General features: G+C 45.9%; 1 protein-coding gene across 1 annotated transcript in view; it reads left to right on the top strand.

The window, feature by feature from the left end:
- The first annotated feature begins 594 nt into the window (after positions 1-594).
- Positions 595-20,353, top strand: part of MYLK3 (myosin light chain kinase 3) — a 33,423-nt gene continuing 13,664 nt past the window's right edge. The window contains 9 exon segments of the mRNA XM_043600799.1: positions 595-1,264; positions 7,078-7,168; positions 8,164-8,548; positions 12,386-12,435; positions 12,438-12,836; positions 14,875-14,980; positions 15,535-15,628; positions 16,052-16,161; positions 17,035-17,176. Of these exon segments, the coding sequence (XP_043456734.1) occupies positions 788-1,264; positions 7,078-7,168; positions 8,164-8,548; positions 12,386-12,435; positions 12,438-12,836; positions 14,875-14,980; positions 15,535-15,628; positions 16,052-16,161; positions 17,035-17,176 (1,854 nt within the window). The 5' untranslated portion in view covers positions 595-787.

The raw sequence follows: 20,353 nt of genomic DNA, 5'->3' as shown, positions 1-20,353 counted from the left end.
GCACCACTGGTGGGTGTTTTCCAAAGGGCTCTGTGAGGAACTTGACCTGAAGAATGGCACTTGGCAAGTAGCCTAGGCCATTTTCCCTTACTTCTATTTTTAGGTACAAGTGGCTAGTGACTGAGGGCCCATTGTGGGGAAGGATCTGCCAATTCACCCCAAAGGTAGCTTAAACACATATTTGGGGCACCTTCAAAGTAGGAGCACCAAAAATTGGTTTTAATTTGTGGAAGCATCAAAATTTTTATCATGGCAAAAATCAGAATGACCTCACATTTATTTTTGGTTTTGCTTTCCATCATGAATTCAATGTGTTTGTGGCAAGTATGATACCATCTGCTCCTCAGTGCTTTGGGCCTCTAAAGGTCTACCCTGGGATCCCTGGACCCCTTGTAAAGTCCAGCTTTCTGGTTCATTACCTAAAGGACCCCCTTTCTTCTAACCTTTAGTCAACTATCCAAACTCCTGCCTGCCTTGGATAGATTCTTAAAATATTTGCCTATCAGCACCCTCTCAGAGAGGAATGTTAAATGCTGCCATGATGTCAAAGGGGCCCCAAGGAGAAGGGCCTTGCCAAACCCAGCCTATCACTCATAGCCACAGCAGAGTGGGAGATAAGCAAGGCTCAGAGAGAGTCTGGTCCTCTGGGCTCCCTAAACAACCCAGGCACTGTGGGGCGAGGCTGTTAGCTACCAAGAACAATGAAACTTCCAGATATCACTGCCCAAGTGAAAACTAGGAGTCTGTGGATTTTCTGATTCCTCGTCCTTGTCAAGCTTGCTTCAGGATGTCTGAAGCCTCCAAGGAGAGTGTGGAGACCTGGGGGCTGCTGGTGTCAGGCAAGGCCTGCTTAACAACCATGGACAAAAAGCTTAATGTGCTAAACGAGAAGGTTGACAAACTCTTGCATTTCCAGGAAGATGTCACGGAGAAATTGCAGTGTGTGTACCAAGGCATGGGCCACCTGGAGCAGGGCCTACACCGCCTGGAGGCCTCTCACATCCTGGGCCCAAGTGGGGCTGATCATACTCCTCCAGCTGACGCACAGGCTGGGTGGCCAGAGGTCCTGGAGCTGGTGAGGAATGTGCGGCAGGATGCTGCCCAGCATGGTGCCAGGCTTGAAGCCCTATTCAGGATGGTCGTGGCCGTGGACAAGGCCATAGCTTTGGTGGGGGCTGTGTTCCAGAACTCGAAGGTGATGGATTTCATCATGCAAGGGAGTGTCCCTTGGAGGAAAGGAAGCCTGGCTGATGGCTCTTCAGAGGTTGGTTCTTGCTTCCCTATCCCAGTAACCCTTCTGGCTGAAAGGGAGACCCCAGTGACTCTGGTGGGGACACTGGCCAGGCAGCTAGTCTTAGGAGCAGCAGGAGCTGTTGCTCTCTTCCTGTGCCACCTGCATGACCTGTGGATGGAGAAAGAAGAGGGTGAACCTGAGAGCTCATAGGTGGATTTTCACACAGGTCACTGACTGGCTGCTCTTCCCAGGGAAAGGAAGAGGCAGTGCCTCGGTGAGGTCTGTGGGGCCTTGGCCAGTGTCAGAACACCTAGTGGGGGGAAATGGGCCATTAGGGAGAGGAGGACAGTGAAGCTTATTGGACATTCTAGTAACTTCTTTTTGCTCCCTTTTGTCCTTCACACCTGGAGTAGGAAACAGGTGGGAGCCAGCTTACCTATTAGAACCCCCTTTTAGAACCCTCACCTTCCTGTCCCCAACCTTGTGCTGTGTCCCAGAGTGGGCAGAGTGTGCAGCTGCTTGTTCGAAGATGAGTGTTGACAATGACCCCTAGGGGACACAGGCTATGAAGAAGCCGGAGCCTGGGGGTGGAGTATGGCATTTCTGGGAGGACTGTTCCCAAAGATTGCATAATCAAACCTGCTGGCTAATGGAAGTCTGGCTGGGGTGGGGGTGTTTGTGTATGTGTGAGGTGTATAGAAGCAACATTCTGTTTGGGAACAGCTAAGAGTCAGCCACTTAGCAACACTCAGACAGCCTGGAGCCACCATCTCAGATCCCTGCTGTTATCCACCAGCCTCTGGCAAGAGATAAGCTGAGGTCCGCAGGAGGCTGTGCTGGACTCTGTGTCAGCAGTGAGGCTTTCAGGGGAAAGGCTGCAGGGTTTGCCTTCCTTCCTCATCTGCAGCCAGGCCAGAGCTCACCCTGCTGGCCCCTTCCTCTCCCTGCCCCTCACCTTCTTCCAGAGGATGCCCCTCTCCAGTAGCTCCTTGCTTCCTGCAGCTGTCCTGTGAGTCTGGCCTGCAGGGGAGAGGTGACCTCCCCCTTTTTCACTGATAACCAACCTCAGCTTTAAAGAAGAAAATGACTCTAATAAATGCACATGATGAAAACATTCATGTGGTAAAAAACATCATCGTGTCCCTTCTACTCCATTCCCCCATCCCCAGTCCCCAAGATTCCTCCTCGAGCAGTGATAGGTGCCAATTTCCTGCAAAACCTCGGAGACGGAGTCTGTTTATAACACACCTCTTTGTTCTATTTTAACTCAAATCATTCACATTATTCTGGCCTTGATTTTTTTTTAACTTAATATATTTTAGGCATCGTTTCATATTTAAAATTTTTTTCAAAATTTATTTACTTATTTTGAGATAGAGAGAGAGCAGGGAAGGGGCAGAGAGAGAGGGAGAGAGAATCCCAAGAGGTTCTGCACTGTCAGCACAGAATCTGACATGGGGCTTGGACCCACAAACCGTGAGATCATGACCTGAACCAAAATCAAGTCAGATGCTTAACCGACTGAGCCACCCACGTGCTCTGTTTCATATTTATACATAGAAATCTTCCTCTTTCTGCAAGTTGCAAAGTTCTCCAGTTGGGGGTGTGTGTCTTAATTTGTTATCTAGCCCTGCGTCATTGTTTTTTTTATATTATTTCTTATTTTTAGCTATTATACATAACGATGCAACAAATATCCATAGAAGTGTGAGCTTATGTCTACGATACACTCCTAGATGTAGCAATGCCATTTGTGTATATAAAGCAAAACTGGCCTTCAAAGGAGTTTTTCCAATTTGGTCTCCTGTCAATAGCATATGGGAATGGTTGTGGCCTCCCCTTTGGCTGACAAAGCATACCATCCAATTTGTTTATTCTTTGCCTGTGTGGGGATTGAAAACTGAGATCTTATTGTGTGTGTGTTTTTTAACATTCTGAAAAATTTTGCGAAATGCAAACTTATAGTAGAGCACTTATAGTAGAGATTAGTATCATGCACTTATAGTAGAGATTAGTATCATGCACCCTGTGAACCCACAAGGGGAGGCCGATGTTGTTGCATATATCCTCACCTACTTCCTTCTCTCTAGATTATTTTGAAGCAAATCTGAGACATTGGATCATTTCATCCAAAAAAACTAGCAGTTATATCTAGAAGATAAGGGCTCTTTTAAAAAATGTAATCACAAGGGGCGCTTGGGTGGCTCAATCATTTGAGCATCTGACTCTTGGTTTCAGTTCAGGTCATGATCTCACAATTGTGGGATTGAGCCCTGTGTCAATTTGTCAGTGCAGAGCCTGTTTGGGATTCTCTTTCTCCCCCTCTCTCTCTCCCCTGCTCATGTGTGCTCTGTCTCAAAATAAATAAATATTAAAAAAAACCAAGCAAAATACTCGTAATCATGATACCATTATCATGACCAAAAAGTACATAGTAATTTAATATTACCAAAGTCAGTGTTCAAATTTTCCTAATTGTCTTATGCTTTTTTTCCCTTTACAGTTTGGTTATTTGAATCAATATTTAAATAAGACAACTGGTTATATGCCTCTCAAAGCTAATTCTTTTTCTTTAATTCATAAAAAAAATTAAAACTTTTCATTATGGAAAATTTCAAATGTAGCCAGAAGTAGATAGAATAGCATATATCATTGTAGTTTTAATTTGTATTTGCTATATTTTTCTGTGAACTTCTCATGTTCTTTTCCCACTTTTCTGTTTCATTTTTTTGTACTTATTGATTTGTAAGAGCTCTTCATATATTAATGAAATTAGCTCTATATTATATGTGTTGCAGGCATTTCTGAATAGGGGAAATCATAGAACATTTTCTTTTCTGAGTTCTTGCAACATTTCTTCTTGTCTGTTCTGGTCAACTGGCATGTGATTGATCTCTTTTCTGGTCTTTGTGTTTAATACAGCTATCAGTAACCATCTATAGGTTTGGGTCTAGCACCCCAATCAGACTGTCAGTTCCTATTTGATCCATGACAAGAGGCCTCTACTTCCCTCTGTGTACTGTGGCCAGAACGGGTCTCATAGGAGGTGTCAGAGAATGGGTAATGAACTGAGACAGACCCCTAGCTATTTAACATATTGTTGGTGTTGAAAAGAGACTTTCTGGAGATCCTGTTCATGTTTCCTTAAGAGGGTAGGGGCATAGTAATGATTTATGGGATTGAATTAAATCCTAGCATTGGCTCCTAAATTTGAAAATTGTGCCGGGACTATGGAATTTAAGAAACAAATGAGCAAAGGAAGAAAGAGAGAGAGAGACAGAGAGAGAGAGAGAGAGAGAAACCAAGAAGTGGACTCTTAATTACAGAGAACAAACTGATGGTTACCAGAGGGGAAGGTGGCAGGGGGGACAGGAGAAATAGGTGATGGGGATTAAGGAGCGCACTTTGCCATGAGCACTGGGGATTGTATGGAAGTGTTGAATCACTGTATTGTACACCTGAGACTAATGTAACACTGTAGTTAACTGTATGATAACTATATTGGAATTAAAACATTTTTAAATGTCCAAAAAAAGAAAGAAAGAAAAAAGAAAATTGTGCCAGGACGTCACAAAGTTCCTCCTTGGGTTTTCTGAAGTGCCCAGTGGTACTTCAGTTTGGTTGTAAAAATGAATTAGAGTATTTCTAGAAGTCAGGTGCTCTTTCATGAAGGACAGGGCCAGGCTCAGCCAGGGGTGGGCCCAAATCATAGGCAAACTGTTCAGAAGACACCAGTCCTCTAGAATGGTGTTTAGGGTCTCTTCTCCTTCCTCTGGATGAACTGGAACCAAAAGGTTGAGTCCTGAAGACACGACTCAGCTGTGTGTGTGTGTGTGTGTGTGTGTGTGTGTGTGTGTGTTTGCATGTTTAGGTGCGTGTGTACTGCCTACACCAAGAGTGGAAAGAGGCAGAGGACACTCTGAGCCCATCAAGGTCTGCCAAAGGAGAGTTTGTTTGAGTGCCTCTCCACCGGGGTGAAACAGGAGGCATCCCGTGATAATGCTTCCTGTTCCCCCAGCTACGGGGGTGGAAGGACAGAGTCTGCAGGAGGCCAACGTAGAGGTCTCTGCTGAGTAGGGGGCCCTGGTCACATTGATGTGCTGGTGCTAATCATAATAACAGCAGCTGACATTTATTTATTAGGTGCCTAGCACACGCCAGGGGTGGGGCTGGGTGTTCCCATGTGTTGTTACCTTCAAGAAGACAAAGCTTGGTGTGCTGGGATCCCAAAGGGATGAGCACGTAGTAGGATTGAACAAAGCGGGTACAGTGTAGGAAAAACAGTGGAACCAACCCTCATCCTTAGTGCCAGGGAGACTTTCTGGAGAGGTGAGGACTGTGGTGCCCCAGTTAGAGGGAACTGCTCCAGCTGATTTTTGCCATGTGGCCCTAAAGTTGCCAGATCTTCAGTTGTTTTTTTTTTTTAGGAGAATTTGGGAACCTAGACTTGTTTATAATCAGTTTTATTAATATATAATTTACATACAATAAATGGCACATACACACAAACTATGTACATAGTTCAACATAGTTCAACAAGTGTGTACATCCAAATCAATACCACCATAATCAAAACACAGAGCAATTCTAAGCCCCAAAATGGAACTTAGAATTTTAATATAAAAGTCTCCTAGATTTAAAGTGTTGATAACAAATTAAAAAAATTAAAATGCTGTGCATGCCAAACAAAATGTGTCTCAAGCTCTTTTTGGCTCCCAGTTGGGGTGTCTGTGGCCAAGTCAAGGGAAAGGGCCTTCAGCAGTGAGTGGGGCCCAGGGTCTCAGCCCAGGCTCAGGGCTGTGCTGTGACCAGAACTGCTGCTGTGATAAGGGCCAGGAGGAGTTTTAGAGGCTGCACCAGTCAAAGGCTCAAAACCTCTACAAACACCAGGGGCACCCAGCAAGGGGTCAGGTCATCTAGAAATATTTGCACTTAAAAACACTGAGTACTCCTACTATTTCAGGAGTAAGATCACTGGCCTCATGCAGACCACTTAGAGTTAAAGGGAGAGCTGCTGAGGGCTTCTCTAGGTCAGACTTTGAGTGTCTTTACACAGTCCATCCATGGATCAATCAATTGGCTCATCGAAGACAGATAGCTCCCTGTCTCAGGCAGGATAAAATCACCAGAGCTACTGAGCACTTACCATGTGCTGGACACACTTGTCAGGACCTTTCACAAATTAACTCCCCAATCCTCTCACTAACTCTATGAGTCAGATAATATTATTCTCCCCATTTCACAGATGAGGAAAGTGAGATACAGAGCAGTTAAGGATCTCTGCCGAGTGGTGAAGATGGGGTTTAAACCCAGCAGGTCTGGCTCAAGAGTCTGAGAGGCTGTGCTTCCTGCCACACTACTGTACTGTAAAGGGGTGACCATAGGATGCATCAACCCAGTTTCCTGGCAGACACTATTCATTATTGTCGCATTCTCCCTACCCTTCTTTCCCCTCTACCCATCCCCACCCCTTAAACAAGCATGGGTTAATTTGACTTTAGAATCCAAGCAATAGCCATAACTGACTGATCTGAATTATTAACACTTTATGATTAAATTTATTTTCCATTACTGGTCTACGTGCTTTGGGGTCCAGTCTGTTTAGAAGCCCCTGTCAGGTCTGCTCCTTATTGACAATATGAGACATATTACAAAGAACTTGATGACCTTGGGTAAGTGTCCCTATGATGACAATAGTGATATCTACACTCTAGTATTACTGTGAGACCACGTGAAATAACCTAAGTACTTCTACCTTTAGAATATGGTAGGTGTTCCACCTTCTGTGGCCTGAACAATGATGGTGATGATGATCGTGGTGGTTTTTATGGTGTTTCTTTTAGAACAAAGATCGAGTGGAAGAGAAAGGAGCAAAACCAAAGCATGTGCTGAGCACCAGAGCCGTGCAGGCCGAGATCAGGGGGTCTCCAGAGGGTGAGTGGGACCCTATTTACTTTATTTCACATCACACACATAATAGTTTCAAAATAAAAATACCAATGGCGACAATGTGATCACTGAAAAACTGTTGAAGCTGCTGCTTTTTTTTCTTTTTTCTTTTGTCCTGTATGTATATCCCACTATGTATTCCTATTTTATTTATTTATTTATTTAAAAACATTTTTTAATGTTTATTTATATTTCTGCACTGTCATTGCAGAACCCAAAATGGGGCTCCATCTTATGACTATGTGATTCTGCCCTGAGCCAAAATCAAGACTCAAGAGTCAGACATTTATCTGACTGAGCCACCCAGGTGCCCTGTGTTACTGTTTTAAAGTCACTTGGAATAGCTTCTTCTTGTGTAAGCTATGCCACCAACCTCAGGTCTATTTCACTTTGCTTTAAATCTTTATGGATTACTTTTATTAAAGTTTCATTTTCTTTTACAATTTTGTGTAATATTGACATAGTTCTAAAGTCAAATAGACAGAACAAGGTATATTAAGAGAAGTCTAGCTTCTGTCCTTGTTCTCTGCATTGTGTTCCCTCCCTTGCATATGAAAGCATTTAAAAAAAAGTTTTTGTCTTATCCTTCTTTCTGCCTCTTTAGGCATGAAAGTTTAAGCATGAACATTTTTACCATGTTCTAAGTGGTTGTGAACACACACTCACATATCCTCCTTTCCTAGATAAAGAGAAGCACATACTTTTCTCCACCTGACTTTTTTTTCACTGTATATCCTGAGATCACTTCATAGCCACATAAGGAGATATTTGCATCTTTCTATTTTCATGGCTGTGCAGTACTCCTGTGTGATGGGCCATGGTTTAGTCAACCAGCCTCCTACTGGTGGTCACTTGGGTTATTTCTAGTCTGCCTATTATAAAGATGCTGCACAGAACGGCCTTTGCACATTCGTTACAATATCTTTAGCACAGAGTTCTCCATATAGGAATGCATTTTTATGCTGCCTATTTTCCTGTAGAGAGCCAGAAGGAAAACTTGCCAGAGGGGACAGTGGAGACGCTGACTCCCATCAATGCTTCAGGGATAGGATCTGATCTTCTCACCCAGGAAGAGGCTTCACTAGGGCAGGCAGAAGTGCCCCCTGGCCACCTGCCGCTGCCCACAGAGGTGGAAGCCAAAGTTCCTAGAGCATTCATTGAGAACCCTGGGACTGACCTGGAATTGCCTGCAGCACCCAACAGGGTCAAGGAGGCCCCAACCAGCCAGGAGACTTTACCCAGTACAGCACGAGGATCATCATTCAGCAGGTCTGACTCTCGGCCCACAGAGGCAGGCATGAGGCTGACTCCAGGGCTGCCAGTCCAGGCCAAGGCAGCTTACAGTGGTGTAGAAACACCTCCAAGGTAAGGGGTGTTCCTCCGTGGTGGGCAAGGGAGGGAGTTAACAGCAGCCCCTCAGCTGGAGCATGGCCAAGAGACTAGCTGCTGAGGCTGAGTGTCACTGTTGGCACAGTGCTGGCTAGGTTCATGAGGGGAAGACAGGAGAAGGTGCAGGCAATGCTTTTGGGAATTTAGAGCACTGTTTCTCACCTGGTGCCCATTACAATTACCTGAAAGAACTTTTTTTAATGTTTATTTATTTTTGAGACAATGCGAGAGATAGAGTGCAAGCAGTGGAGGGGCAGACAGAGGGAGACACAGAATCCGAAGTGGGCCCCAGGCTCCGAGCTGTCAGCCCAGAGCCTGACGCAGTGCTTAAACTCAACGAACCGTGAGATCACGACCTGAGCCAAAGTCGGATGCTTAACCGACTGAGCCACTCAGGTGCCCCCTGAAAGGAATTCTTAAAATACCAGTGCCCAGAGAGTCTGATTTATTCAGTCTGGAGTAAGGCTCAGGTATTTTCTTGCTTTCTTGGTCTTCCTTCCTTCCTTCCTTCCTTCCTTCCTTCCTTCCTTCCTTCCTTTCCTCCCTCCCTCCCTCCCTCCCTCCCTCCCTCCTTCCCTCTTTCTCCCCTCCCTCCCTCCCCCACCTCCCTCCCCCAACTTCCTTCCTTCCTCCCTCCCTCCCTCCCTCCCTCTCTTTCTCCCTTTCTCTCTTTCTCTTTCTTACAAGCTCCTTGGGTGATTCCAATGTGGAGCAGGGCTGAGAACCACCAGCTCTTAGAGCAATTATAATAGCTACAGGCTGGGGCTCACTGAACTCTCCTAGGTGCTGGAATTGACCAAGCTTTTCACAGGCATCATATCTCTGTAGTTTCACAACATTCCCAGGAGATGAGCATGGTTGCCTTCCCATTTTATTGATAAGGAAATAGTCTGAGAGTAGCCAGGGCCACATGGCTAGGGATTCACAAAGTTGAAATCTGAATCTAGGTTTATGGACTCCAGAAATCTCCTAACTACTGCACCAGGCACTTTCCTCAGGTCAGCATTTAATTAAGACCCAAATACTAAGGTAGGGAGGAAAGGATGGGCTTTCAGAAAGAGGTTGGTATAGGCTGAATCAATCTAGGTAGCTTTCAGAATTATGCTTGGGGTCCTGAAGGTGGTATTGTGTCCTCAGGAGGTAGCCTCAGGACCAGCCCCAGCCCTCAGCAGACACAGTGCAGGAAGACCCAGAACCTGATGACTGCCAATCTCTCCCCAGCCCTGTGTTCCCCAGCCCTGGGGAACAGTACATCTTGGCCCCCAGGTTGGCCCGCTTAAGGGTACTTGTGCTTACCTGTCTTTTCTCAAGGGGGCCTGGTGCCCTCCTGCACCTGTCCTGGGTCATCTTGACCTGTAACAGAGCCCCATCCCTTCCCTGGGCCTGGCATAGGGAGGGGCGCTGCTGTCTGTGTACTGTGGTGACTGGCAGGGAAGCCCAGATGGTTTGTCTGCCTTTGTTCTGGAAGGAAATGAGAGCCTTAACCGGCCAAAAGGAGGGAATCCTGGCAGGCATCCCTGGATCCTGGCCAGGGCTATAAATATGGAATCTAGGGATAGGGATGAACTTGCCATGAACTTGCTAGGGTCCTCAAAAAGATTCTGCATTAGGGGGAAGGTAGGTTGATTGGCAGTGGCTGCCTGTCTAGAGGATCCTGAGGCCCTAGCTGCAGTTGGGGGGACATGGTGCTGTAATTGATTAGTCATGCCTGCCCTCTGCCCTGGGTGTGCTTTGCAGGAGGAGGAAAAACGTTGGATACTCAGTGACATGGGAATGCATGTCAGTGCATTTGGGGCATCCCATGCCCTGCTGGGTATGAAGACCAAGTGGGACAACAGTGACTCGTGGCCTTATCAGCTGGCCACCTGACCACCTGGATACTGTTCCAGCAACTGGCTTCCTGCAGTTTTCTGTGTCCTTCAGTTGAGATGAGGCCTGAGCCAGGCTTGGATGCCACCTTCCCACCCTACCTTGTCATCACCAACCCGTATTCACTCCCGAGGGCCACGGTGCAGGGACTTTTTGCCTAAGTCTGGCTGTGGACAGGCTTGCACAGAATCAGTGCATTTAGGAATAGGCACTGCTGTCAGAGGACCTGCTGCAGCTCAGGGAGGGGCTGGGCTTTCGACTGCTATGGAAAAGCCTCACTTTGTTTTTTCATTATGGTAAAAAAACATGTAACATAACATTTACTAAGTTAACCATTTTTAAATGTGCAGTTCAGTGGTATTAAGTATATTTGGGTTGTTGTGACACACATCTCCAGAACATTTTCATCTTGAAAATCTGAAACTCTACAACCGTCAAACAATTCTTACTACCCCCACCCTAGATCCTGGCAACCACTGGCAACCACCATTGTACTTTCTGTCTCTGAACTTGACTACTGGGGGTACCTCATATAAGTGGAATTATATAAGTGGAAGCAGAGTTTTTGTGCCTGGCTTATTTCACTTAGCATAATGTCCTTGAGGTTTATCCAGGTAGTAGAATGCAACAGGATTTCCTTCCTCTTTAAGGCTGAATAATTTTCCACTGTATGGATATTACACATTTTGTTTATCCATTCACCCATTGATGGACACCTGGGTGGCTTCCACCTTTGGCTGTTGTGAATAATGCTGCTATGAGCATGGGTTTGGAACTAAAGAAGTGGGATTGCTGGGTCATTTGGTAGGTTTTTTTTCTAAATTTTTGAGGAACAATCTTCCTGTTGTCCACATCAGCTGGACCATTTGGGTCTCACTTTGGGACCTTTCCCCACTTTGTGGAAACTCAGCACTTCTGCAAGGTATCAATGTCTCTGTTTGACAGAAGAAGGAACTGGCACTGGCCTTGTCCAAAGTTGTCCAGCAACATGGTCCAGAGCTAAGACCAGAAAGGAGTCTGCCTGGCTCCCTCCTGAGACTTAGTCCATGCCAGACCCTCACTGCCTCACCCCCACCCCAACACACATACACCCTGGCAGTGAGTTGTGAAGAACAATCAGAGCAGGGGCAACTCTGAGAGGGAGGGTCCGAACCCCTCGGGGTCATAGCTCCCAGGGTCAGGGTCCTTCCTTCTGAATATTGTCAGGGTTCAGAGGGCCTTCCTGACCTCCATCTGGGCCCCCAAATCCAAATGTCACAAGGTCTGGGCAATGAGAATGGATGAAGTGGGCTCTGTGGCATTGCCGGGGTGCAGCAGGGTCTGTGAGGAAGTGGAGCTGCATCTCAGCTCTGCGGACCTGCCCAGCTCAGCCAGAACCGTTTGTTCAAGAGAAATAAGAAGTCCAGTCTCTATGAGCATTTACCTGATTTTAATAAAATATGTCTGACCTGGGGCTTCCAGTGTGATATTTGACTTGCTTCACCCTTTCTTCATTTAACCGAAAGGGAAACTGAGGCCTAGAGAGGGTGGGAAGAGCCCAGGTCTCCTGCCTCCAGGCCACAGTCCCCCTGGGGCAGAAGCAGGTTTCCAAGGACTTCAGAGGCAGCTGGTGCTCACTGTCCAACACAGGTTACATCAGTCTTCCTCAGACACTCATCCCCTGGAATTCTGAGAGTAAATGGTACCATCTCACTGAATCCAGCCTCTCCCAGGTGTCCTGTCTGTGCAGAGGTAATCAGCGTATCCGGAGAGGCTGGGGTTGGGGTCTGCTTGTTTCAAACAGTATACCTTACTATCTTAACAACCTGAAGGACCCTTTTTATGGATGAGAAAACTGAGACCAACAGGCCGTAATCATTGAGTGGCAGCAGCAGGCATTTGACCCCAGGTCTGTGGTGACTCAAAAGTCCTTGGTTTTAAGGCCTTATTTTATCTCTGCTCCAGGATCTCCATCCATGTGCAGGAAACAGACACCCCTGGGGAGCTGCTTGTGACACGAGGGGGAGCCTCAGACACATACCTCCTGAGGAGGCTCCAGCAGCTGCCTATCCAGGTGAGCAGGACCCACCTGGGCCCACCCCCCAGGCCCCTATGACCAAGTCAGAAAAACAGATCCCAAAAGGAGCTGGAAAGATTTCCCCACTGCGGAAGCAGAGCAGCGATGAGGGAGCAAAGGCAGAGGAGAAGCAGGGGCCTGGGGCTGAGTCCACCGTGGGACCAAGAGGGGCCAGGAGGAACATGGGAGACCATGCTGGATCCCTGGGCCGGCAGCAGGACAAAGACCCAGGGACAGGACACCCTGAGCCTGGAAAGGACTGCACATCCAGAGGCATGGGCAGAGCTGAAGCAGGAAGGAAGACCCCCCTGGGAGCTGAGGCTGGCAGCGTGGTTCTGGGTGAGTCCATTGCTGTGTGCCTGGTAAGTGGGTTTGGGGGACCTACACCCAGGGGACCTTTCTGCTTTCAGGGCAAGAGAATGTGGGTCTGGGGGAGCCCAAGACTTAGAACAGCCTGCCAGTAACTGCTGGAGCTAAAGAGCAAGGGCTGGAGATGCAGTAGGCTGGATTTGGAGTGATTGTAGCAGTAGGGGAGCCCTGTGGCTCAACGGGGTGGATTTCTCCAAGCCACCAGCCCACCTGAGCTCTTCACCATTGGTGTCATTCTGGATTGAGCCAGAGAAGGCTCCTGTTAAAAAGAACTTCTATTAACTAATGGACCCATTATCGGCCACCATGCCCAATGAGTAAGTTCTCATCCTGGGGTATGGAAGTGTGTAGTGAGGATCCCAGTAGGGGTGGGAAACATCCTTGTGTTCATGTGACTGAAATGCCCTCAACTGTTCCAGCATTAGGGTCCTACCCTCCTTGGTGTAAACCCTCATCTCATGAAGGCCAGCAGAAAGGCCACCCTTTGCTGGTTTCCTGCCCTGGAATTTCTGGAAGTCCCTGAGGAAGGGCTGCAGGTCATCTGGGGCCCCTTGCCACTTCTGGACTCCGCAGTTGCCCTGTCATAGTGACATCTCTAGTTGCTTCCTCTCCACCTGTACGACTTGGTCCAAATGTGGACAAGGGCTTCCTTTAATTCTTGAAACACAGCTGAAAGCAAACGGAGTCTCCAGAATCTTTTCTGAGGCTTGGAATGGTGATAAAGCCAACGTGAACTCAGGGCTCTCTGTGTGCCAAGACACGTGCATTTGTGCAGGCATTTACTCCCACAGGCCTGTTGAGTGGGGATAAATGGAAATACAAGAGAGGTCAAGGAACATGCTCAGGGCCAGAGTCAGTGTTGACAGAGCCAGGATCTAACCCTGACTGGCTCTGGAACCATGTGTACAAACCTCATGGCTCTGCAGCCACTCTGAACACTTAGTGTGCGGCAAAGAAACTGCAGACCAAATTCTAGATTTGGAATCCCTGTGACACACACTCAGAACCCCAGCTTTTCTAGGGTCCCAGAAAAATAGCAGCTGTAGCAACAATAGCCCATATATATTACCTTTGTGGCCCAGGGCCCACGGTTTGCTTTGCAGATGCAAAAAAAAGAATAAGCAATATTCTCTCAAGACAAATTCAAACTTCTATTCTGGGGAGCAAAGAGTATTTTTACTAAGACAAACTAAGCTGTGTTTGCACTGCACCGGGTGTATGGTTTCAGAGGTATGAGAGCTGTGGGTGGAACACTCTGAGTGAACTATGACAAATCCAGACAAAATTTCAACCCAGGCCGCTGACTTCCCACCACAGTCCTTAATGCACAAACCAGCTTCAGTCATTGTGTTTGCTGTTTTGCTTCATTCCTGTGCTTTATTTCATGCAACACTTCTAGATTCCTATTACCTCTGAAGGACAAGATTTTTCAAAACACTCAGACATTTTTATCTTTCCAAGTGCTGGTGTCCTGTTTCCCCCTCCATTCCCCAGATACCACCAAACCCCTCTGAGCACACCTGCTACAGGCTACATCACAGGCTACTTGCCCTATCAGGAGATCAGAGGGTGCAAGAAGAGGAAGGGTGGGTGTTTGTCTCCAGCTGCCTCCCTGTCACACTAGTGTCACTGATGTCCGCAGCCCTGCCTGGACCTTCAAACATAGTCCTGTCATTAAATTCTCTCAATTACCCCGTTCAAGTGCACCTTCTGTTTCCTGCTGACTATACTGATCCACCGTGGATCCCCTTTTAACTTCAATGAACAGACTGGGTATAACTTCTCCATCTTTCAAAGAGCACTGTTGTAGGTGATGGGAGACCTGGGTTTGAATCCCATCTGTCACTGACTTGCTGTGTGACCTTGGGCTAGTACCTCACATCTCTGAGACTCAGCTTGCTCCTCTGCTGAGTGGGTGACTCCAATGAGGTGTTCCTTGAGAAGAGTGAAGGGCTTGTCACTTAAACCAACCACTTAGGAGGCTCACAAGCTGTTGTCTCCCAAACAGATGACAGTCCAGCCCCACCAGCCCCTTTTGAACACCGCGTGGTGAGTGTCAAGGAGACCGCGACCTCAGCAGTTTACACAGTGTGCCAGCATGACGTCTTGGGAGGGTAGGTGGGCTTCCACCTTGATGAGAGAGTGGGAGCAAGAGGCTTGGGGGCAGAGACACTTGGAGACCTTATATGGCATGCTGTTGGATGCTTCTCAGGAAGGGGTTGACCAGGAGCCAAAGCCAGGAGTGGTATATATACCACACAGTGTACTAGGAAATGGATAGTCCACAGAGAGTAGGTGAAGAGAATACCTCTAGAGTGCAGAAGAGCCCACATGGTGTGAGATGAAGTATAGGGTGCAGGAGGCCCACACAGTATGGGCATGGGAACCATATACTAGTGGTGGTAGGGCAATCTGAGTGGTGTGGAATGAGGGAGGTAGTCCCCAGGGTATAGATAGATGCTTTATGAGAGGATGAAGAAGGTCTTCTCTAAGTTTCAGGATAACCAATGTGGTGTTGGGGTGATGACTATAGTACCTCTGGGGTGCACGATAATCCCATGGTGTTTATGGACAGAGGGCAGGACCAGAAAGTCCAGGGTACAGGATGGCCCACCATGTATGGAGTGAGCCTGTTGGGGTCTCAGTCTGCTGTGTCATGTTTCTGCAGGGGCCGGTTTGGCCAGGTCCACAGGTGCACAGAGAAGTCCACAGGCCTCTCACTGGCAGCTAAGATCATCAAAGTGAAGAGTGCCAAGGACCGGGTGAGGCATCTGCCCTGGACCAGCTGGTGCCTTGGGCCAAGTTCAGGGCTCCTATACTTCCTTATTGGCCCCTTGGCCCTACACTTCCCCACCCCCCTGCATGCTGATCAGGAACCCTGCCACCTTCCCTGCCTCTTTTCCATGAGTCCCACACTCTGCCCAGCACATCACCTCATACCTTGGACAGCAGGGTCCCTCTGGATTTCCAGGCTTCCTTCTTGGACCTCAGGTTTCCTATATGTGGAACGGTGGGTCTGTTGTAAGAACCTGGTTTGGGTGCTGAGTCGGAAACCTGATGTGAGAGTAGGAAATGAGGAAACAGGGTGGGCATGCACCTTGGAAGGGCATGTGTCTTGGGAGGTACAGCTGGCTCATCTTCCTGACCCATTTCTTGGAAACTCCTCTCCCATCCAACTCCACAAGGAGGATGTGAAGAATGAGGTCTACATCATGAACCAGCTCAGCCACGTGAACCTGATCCAGCTCTATGATGCCTTTGAAAGCAAGAACAGCTTCACCCTCGTCATGGAATAGTGAGTGTCTCAGGAGGTGGAGCAGTGGCTTCTCTGTGGGCCCAGACTCAGTGCTGGGGCTTGGAGCCGTGGTTCTAGGCAAAGCTCTCCCTTTCCCCTCCCCTCTCTGGGACATCTAAGGAATATCATCACCTCCAATATGCAGCATGGAGGACAAAGTCATTTGTCATAAACCAGCAGTAAACCTGACTGATCTGTAGATGTATGTTGGTTTAGCGTACACAATTTGTAATAATTTTGATTTAAGCATTAACAATTGGAAATTGGGAAATTTCACATTAAAACCCAGATATCTTGCTTTTCTTACAAATGTGAACAATCTAGTAATGTTGGACCTGCGTTTCAGCTGGAACTGGTGTGCTGGAGCTCCTACTTGCTGACTCTGTAGACAGGGTCGCCAGTCTCCCATTTGACACAGTCCCCACCACTCCCAACCACCCCTGAAGCTGAGACCAGGGCCTCAGAGGCCATTTATTTTTGTGTTTGTGTTGCTATTTTCCTTATGGTAGGGTTTGTAATATCATGTCATGTCATGTCTCTACCAAGAGTGAAAAACAACATTGTAGCCAAACAAGTTTATAATCTTGGCACAGAGTCACCAGAGTGAGCCTGGACCATCAACATTGAAGACAATCCCCAGGATTCCCTTTGGCCCATCAGTTTCTTTTTACCACCTGCACTCTGAGCTGGCAATGGGCCAGAACAAAGATCTCCATGAAAACCCCAGATGGCAGTGGCCCTCCTTAATCCCTCCTTAATCATAACCCTCGGGCTTACGTGGGTTGGCCTCTTTTGAACCTTGGTGATATGAGTGGACAAGTCCTCTGGGAGCCTTGCTTAGACCAGTGCCTACCTCTCTCTTTGCCCTGGCAGTGTGGATGGAGGTGAACTCTTTGACCGGATCACAGAGGAGAAGTACCAGCTGACTGAACTGGATGTGATCTTGTTCACCAAGCAGATCTGCGAGGGTGTGCATTACCTCCATCAGCACTATATCCTGCACTTGGACCTCAAGGTCAGGCTCCACCTGGGCATGTGGTGGGTGGGCCTCCAGGGTTCCTGAGCTTCTGCTGCTTTCTTACCTTAAAGAACTCTATCAACAGACCATCCTGGCTTCCATTCCTGGCTCTCTGCCATTTCCTAGCTCTGGAGTAAATGAGTCATGCTGCCTCTCTGAACCTCAGTTCTTCCACTATAAAATGTGGATAATTGTAACTCTTTAAGTGTTATTTGAAGATTAAATGATACAGTGACCTTCTTTTCTTTAAAAATATCTTTAGAGAGAGGCAAACCAAGAAACAAACCATTAGCGATAGAGAAGAAAATGATGGTTACCAGATGGGAAGTGGGGGATGGGTTAGATGGGGGATAGGGATTAAGGAGGGCACTTGTGATGAGTACCAGGTGTTGTATGGAAGTGCTGAATCACTAAATTGTACACCTGAAATCTTATACTGTATGTTACCTAACTGGAATTTAAATAAAAACTTAAAAACATTTAAGATTAGTTTTAAAAAAATTAAAATAGGAACATATGCTGTGGTCACAAATATAGACAATATAGAAATGTGTAAAATACACAGTAAAAGTTCTTCCCATCCAGTGTCCATGCTAAGAGGTCTTCTCTATTAGCAGTTTGGCATGATACACAAAAGTGGCATGATATACAAAAGTGATCATGCTATATACATCCTGTTTTTAAACTTACCTTTTTTTCAGTTAACAGTACATTATAGACATCTTTTCTCATTCTCTTTAAGGGCCATGTGATATTCCAGTGAGTGAATGTGTTACACTCTCTTTTGTCTACTAGGATCGTCCTAGGAGTGTCATGCCTGGCTGGTAGTAAGCACTTGATACATGGCAGCCATTTCTGTGGTTTCCTACTCTCTGGGCAAGCAGGAGGGTGTTTTTCAACAACTCCTTTCAGGAATTTCAGTGGCTCCCCACAGAAGGTGGGAAGTAGGTTGGCCAGAACTTTGTGGGTGCACATTGCTTCTTCTGACCATCTTTTCTGATTGACACCAGACTGTAAAGTTGGACTTCTTAGAAAAATGGTAGCGATAGTAGGGAATTGACCTCTGGCTTCCCAGATCCCTATAGCTAATTCCAAGCCCTCTGGATTAGCTGCTCTGTGAGGTTGGCAGTTGGGGGAAGCACAGGCTTCAGCTCTGTGGTTCTGGGTCAAAGACCTGCCGTTGGGGCAACCCTGTGTCTCTGCAGCAGGAGTTGATTATTGCAAAGGCCCATTTCCCAGGCAAGAGTAGGGCTTGTGTTGGTTCAGTTCCTTCGTGACCAAAAGATCTTGCCTAAGTTCCTTGATCATATTGATTGATCTTGCATAATCTGATCAGTTGCAAAATGGGGAATAATAGTATCTTCCTCTTAAAGGTGTTGCATGGATTAAAGCATGGAGAAAAAGCCCCAGAGCTGCTGTCCCATACAATAACCATAAGCCCACATGTGGCTATTAAATACTTGGAATGTGGCTAGTGTGACTGAGGAACTGAATTTTAAATTTTATTATTTTTAATTTATTTAAATTTAAAAACTGTCAGTTTAGTTATTGGTAAACTTTTAAGTATATTTGGGATGACTTCACTATGTGAATTTCCTTTTCACCTATAAATTTTATGAAATTTCAATACAATTAATTCATGAAATCTAAATACATCTAAAATATTTCTGATGAAAATTTAGTATCTGAATTGAAATGTGCTATAAATATAAAATACACATTAGATTTCTAAGTCTTAATATGAAAAAAGAATGAAAAATATCTCATTAATATTTTTCATATTGATAACCTATCAAAATGATGAAATATTGGACATATTGCATTAAATAAAATATATTATTGAAGTTGAGTTTTAGAAAATATTTTAAGATGAATGAAAATGAGAACACAACATACTAGAACTAGAACATACTAGGATGCATCTAAATCAGGAGGAAATTTGTAGCTGCAAATATGGATATCATCTCAAATCAATAATTTAACATCCTACCTTAAGAAACTAGAAAAAGAAGGCAAGTTACACTCAAAGCAAGCAGAAGAAAGGAAATACTAAAGATTAGAGCAGAAATGAATGAAACAGAGAATAGATAAACAACAGAGAAGGGATGGGGCAGGGTGAGCTAAATGGGTAAGGGGCATTAAGGAATCTACTCCTGAAATCATTGTTGCACTATATGCTAACTAATTTGGATGTAAATTAAAAAAAGAAAAAAACAACAAAGGAGAAAATCAGGGGCACCTGGGTGGCTCAATCAGTTAAGCATCCAACTCTTGATTTTGGCTCAGGTCCTGATCTCAAGTTAGTGAGGTAGAGCCCAGCATTGGGCTCCATGCTGACAGGGTGGAGCCTGCTTAGGATTCTCTCTCTCCTTCTCTTTCTGCTTCTCCCCTGCTTACATGCTCTCTCTCTCTCTAAATAAGTAAATAAACAAACAAAAACCAATAGAGAAAATCAATGAAACCAAGAGCTGACTCTTTGAAAAGATCAATAAATTGTTAAATCTTTAGCTATATTGGCCAAGACAAAAGGAGAAAATAAATTACTAAAATCAGGATTGAAAGAGGGACATCACTACTAGCTGTAGTGATGAAAACTGTAGAAAGAAAGAAGGATTATAAAGCAATAATGTCAAAAATTGTATGCCAGCAAGTTAGATAAAATGGAACAAATCCTAGGAAGACACAAACTACTGAAAACTGAAAAAAATAGAAAATCTGAATCAACCTGTAACAAGTAAAGAGATGGAATTAATATCAAAAATCACCCACAAAGAAGAGCCTAGGCCCAATTTAATTCTACCAATTTAAAGAAGATTTAATTTGTGTGTTTTTCTAAATGTTTATTTGAGAGAGAGAGAGAGAGAGAGTATAAGCAGGGGAAGGGCAGAGAGGGAGGGAGAAACAGAATCTGAAGCAGGCTTTAGGCTATCAGCACAGAGCCCGACAAGGGGCTTGAAGTCATAGACTGTGAGATCATGACCTGAGCTGAAGTAGGACACTTAACAGACTGAGCCACCCAGGTGTCCCTAAAGAAGATCTAATTTAAAGAAGAATTAATACCAGTTCTTCACAAACTCTTCCAAAAAATAGAAGATAAAGGAACACTTCCTAACTCATTTTATGAGGCCAGTCTCATCTTGAAACCAAACTGGACAAAGATATCACACACACAAA

Source organism: Prionailurus bengalensis, chromosome E2 (genome assembly GCF_016509475.1).
Source record: "Prionailurus bengalensis isolate Pbe53 chromosome E2, Fcat_Pben_1.1_paternal_pri, whole genome shotgun sequence".
Lineage (NCBI taxonomy): Eukaryota > Metazoa > Chordata > Mammalia > Carnivora > Felidae > Prionailurus > Prionailurus bengalensis.
The sequence above is the reverse complement of the archived record's forward strand: the minus strand, read 5'-3'. Positions and strand labels throughout refer to the sequence as shown.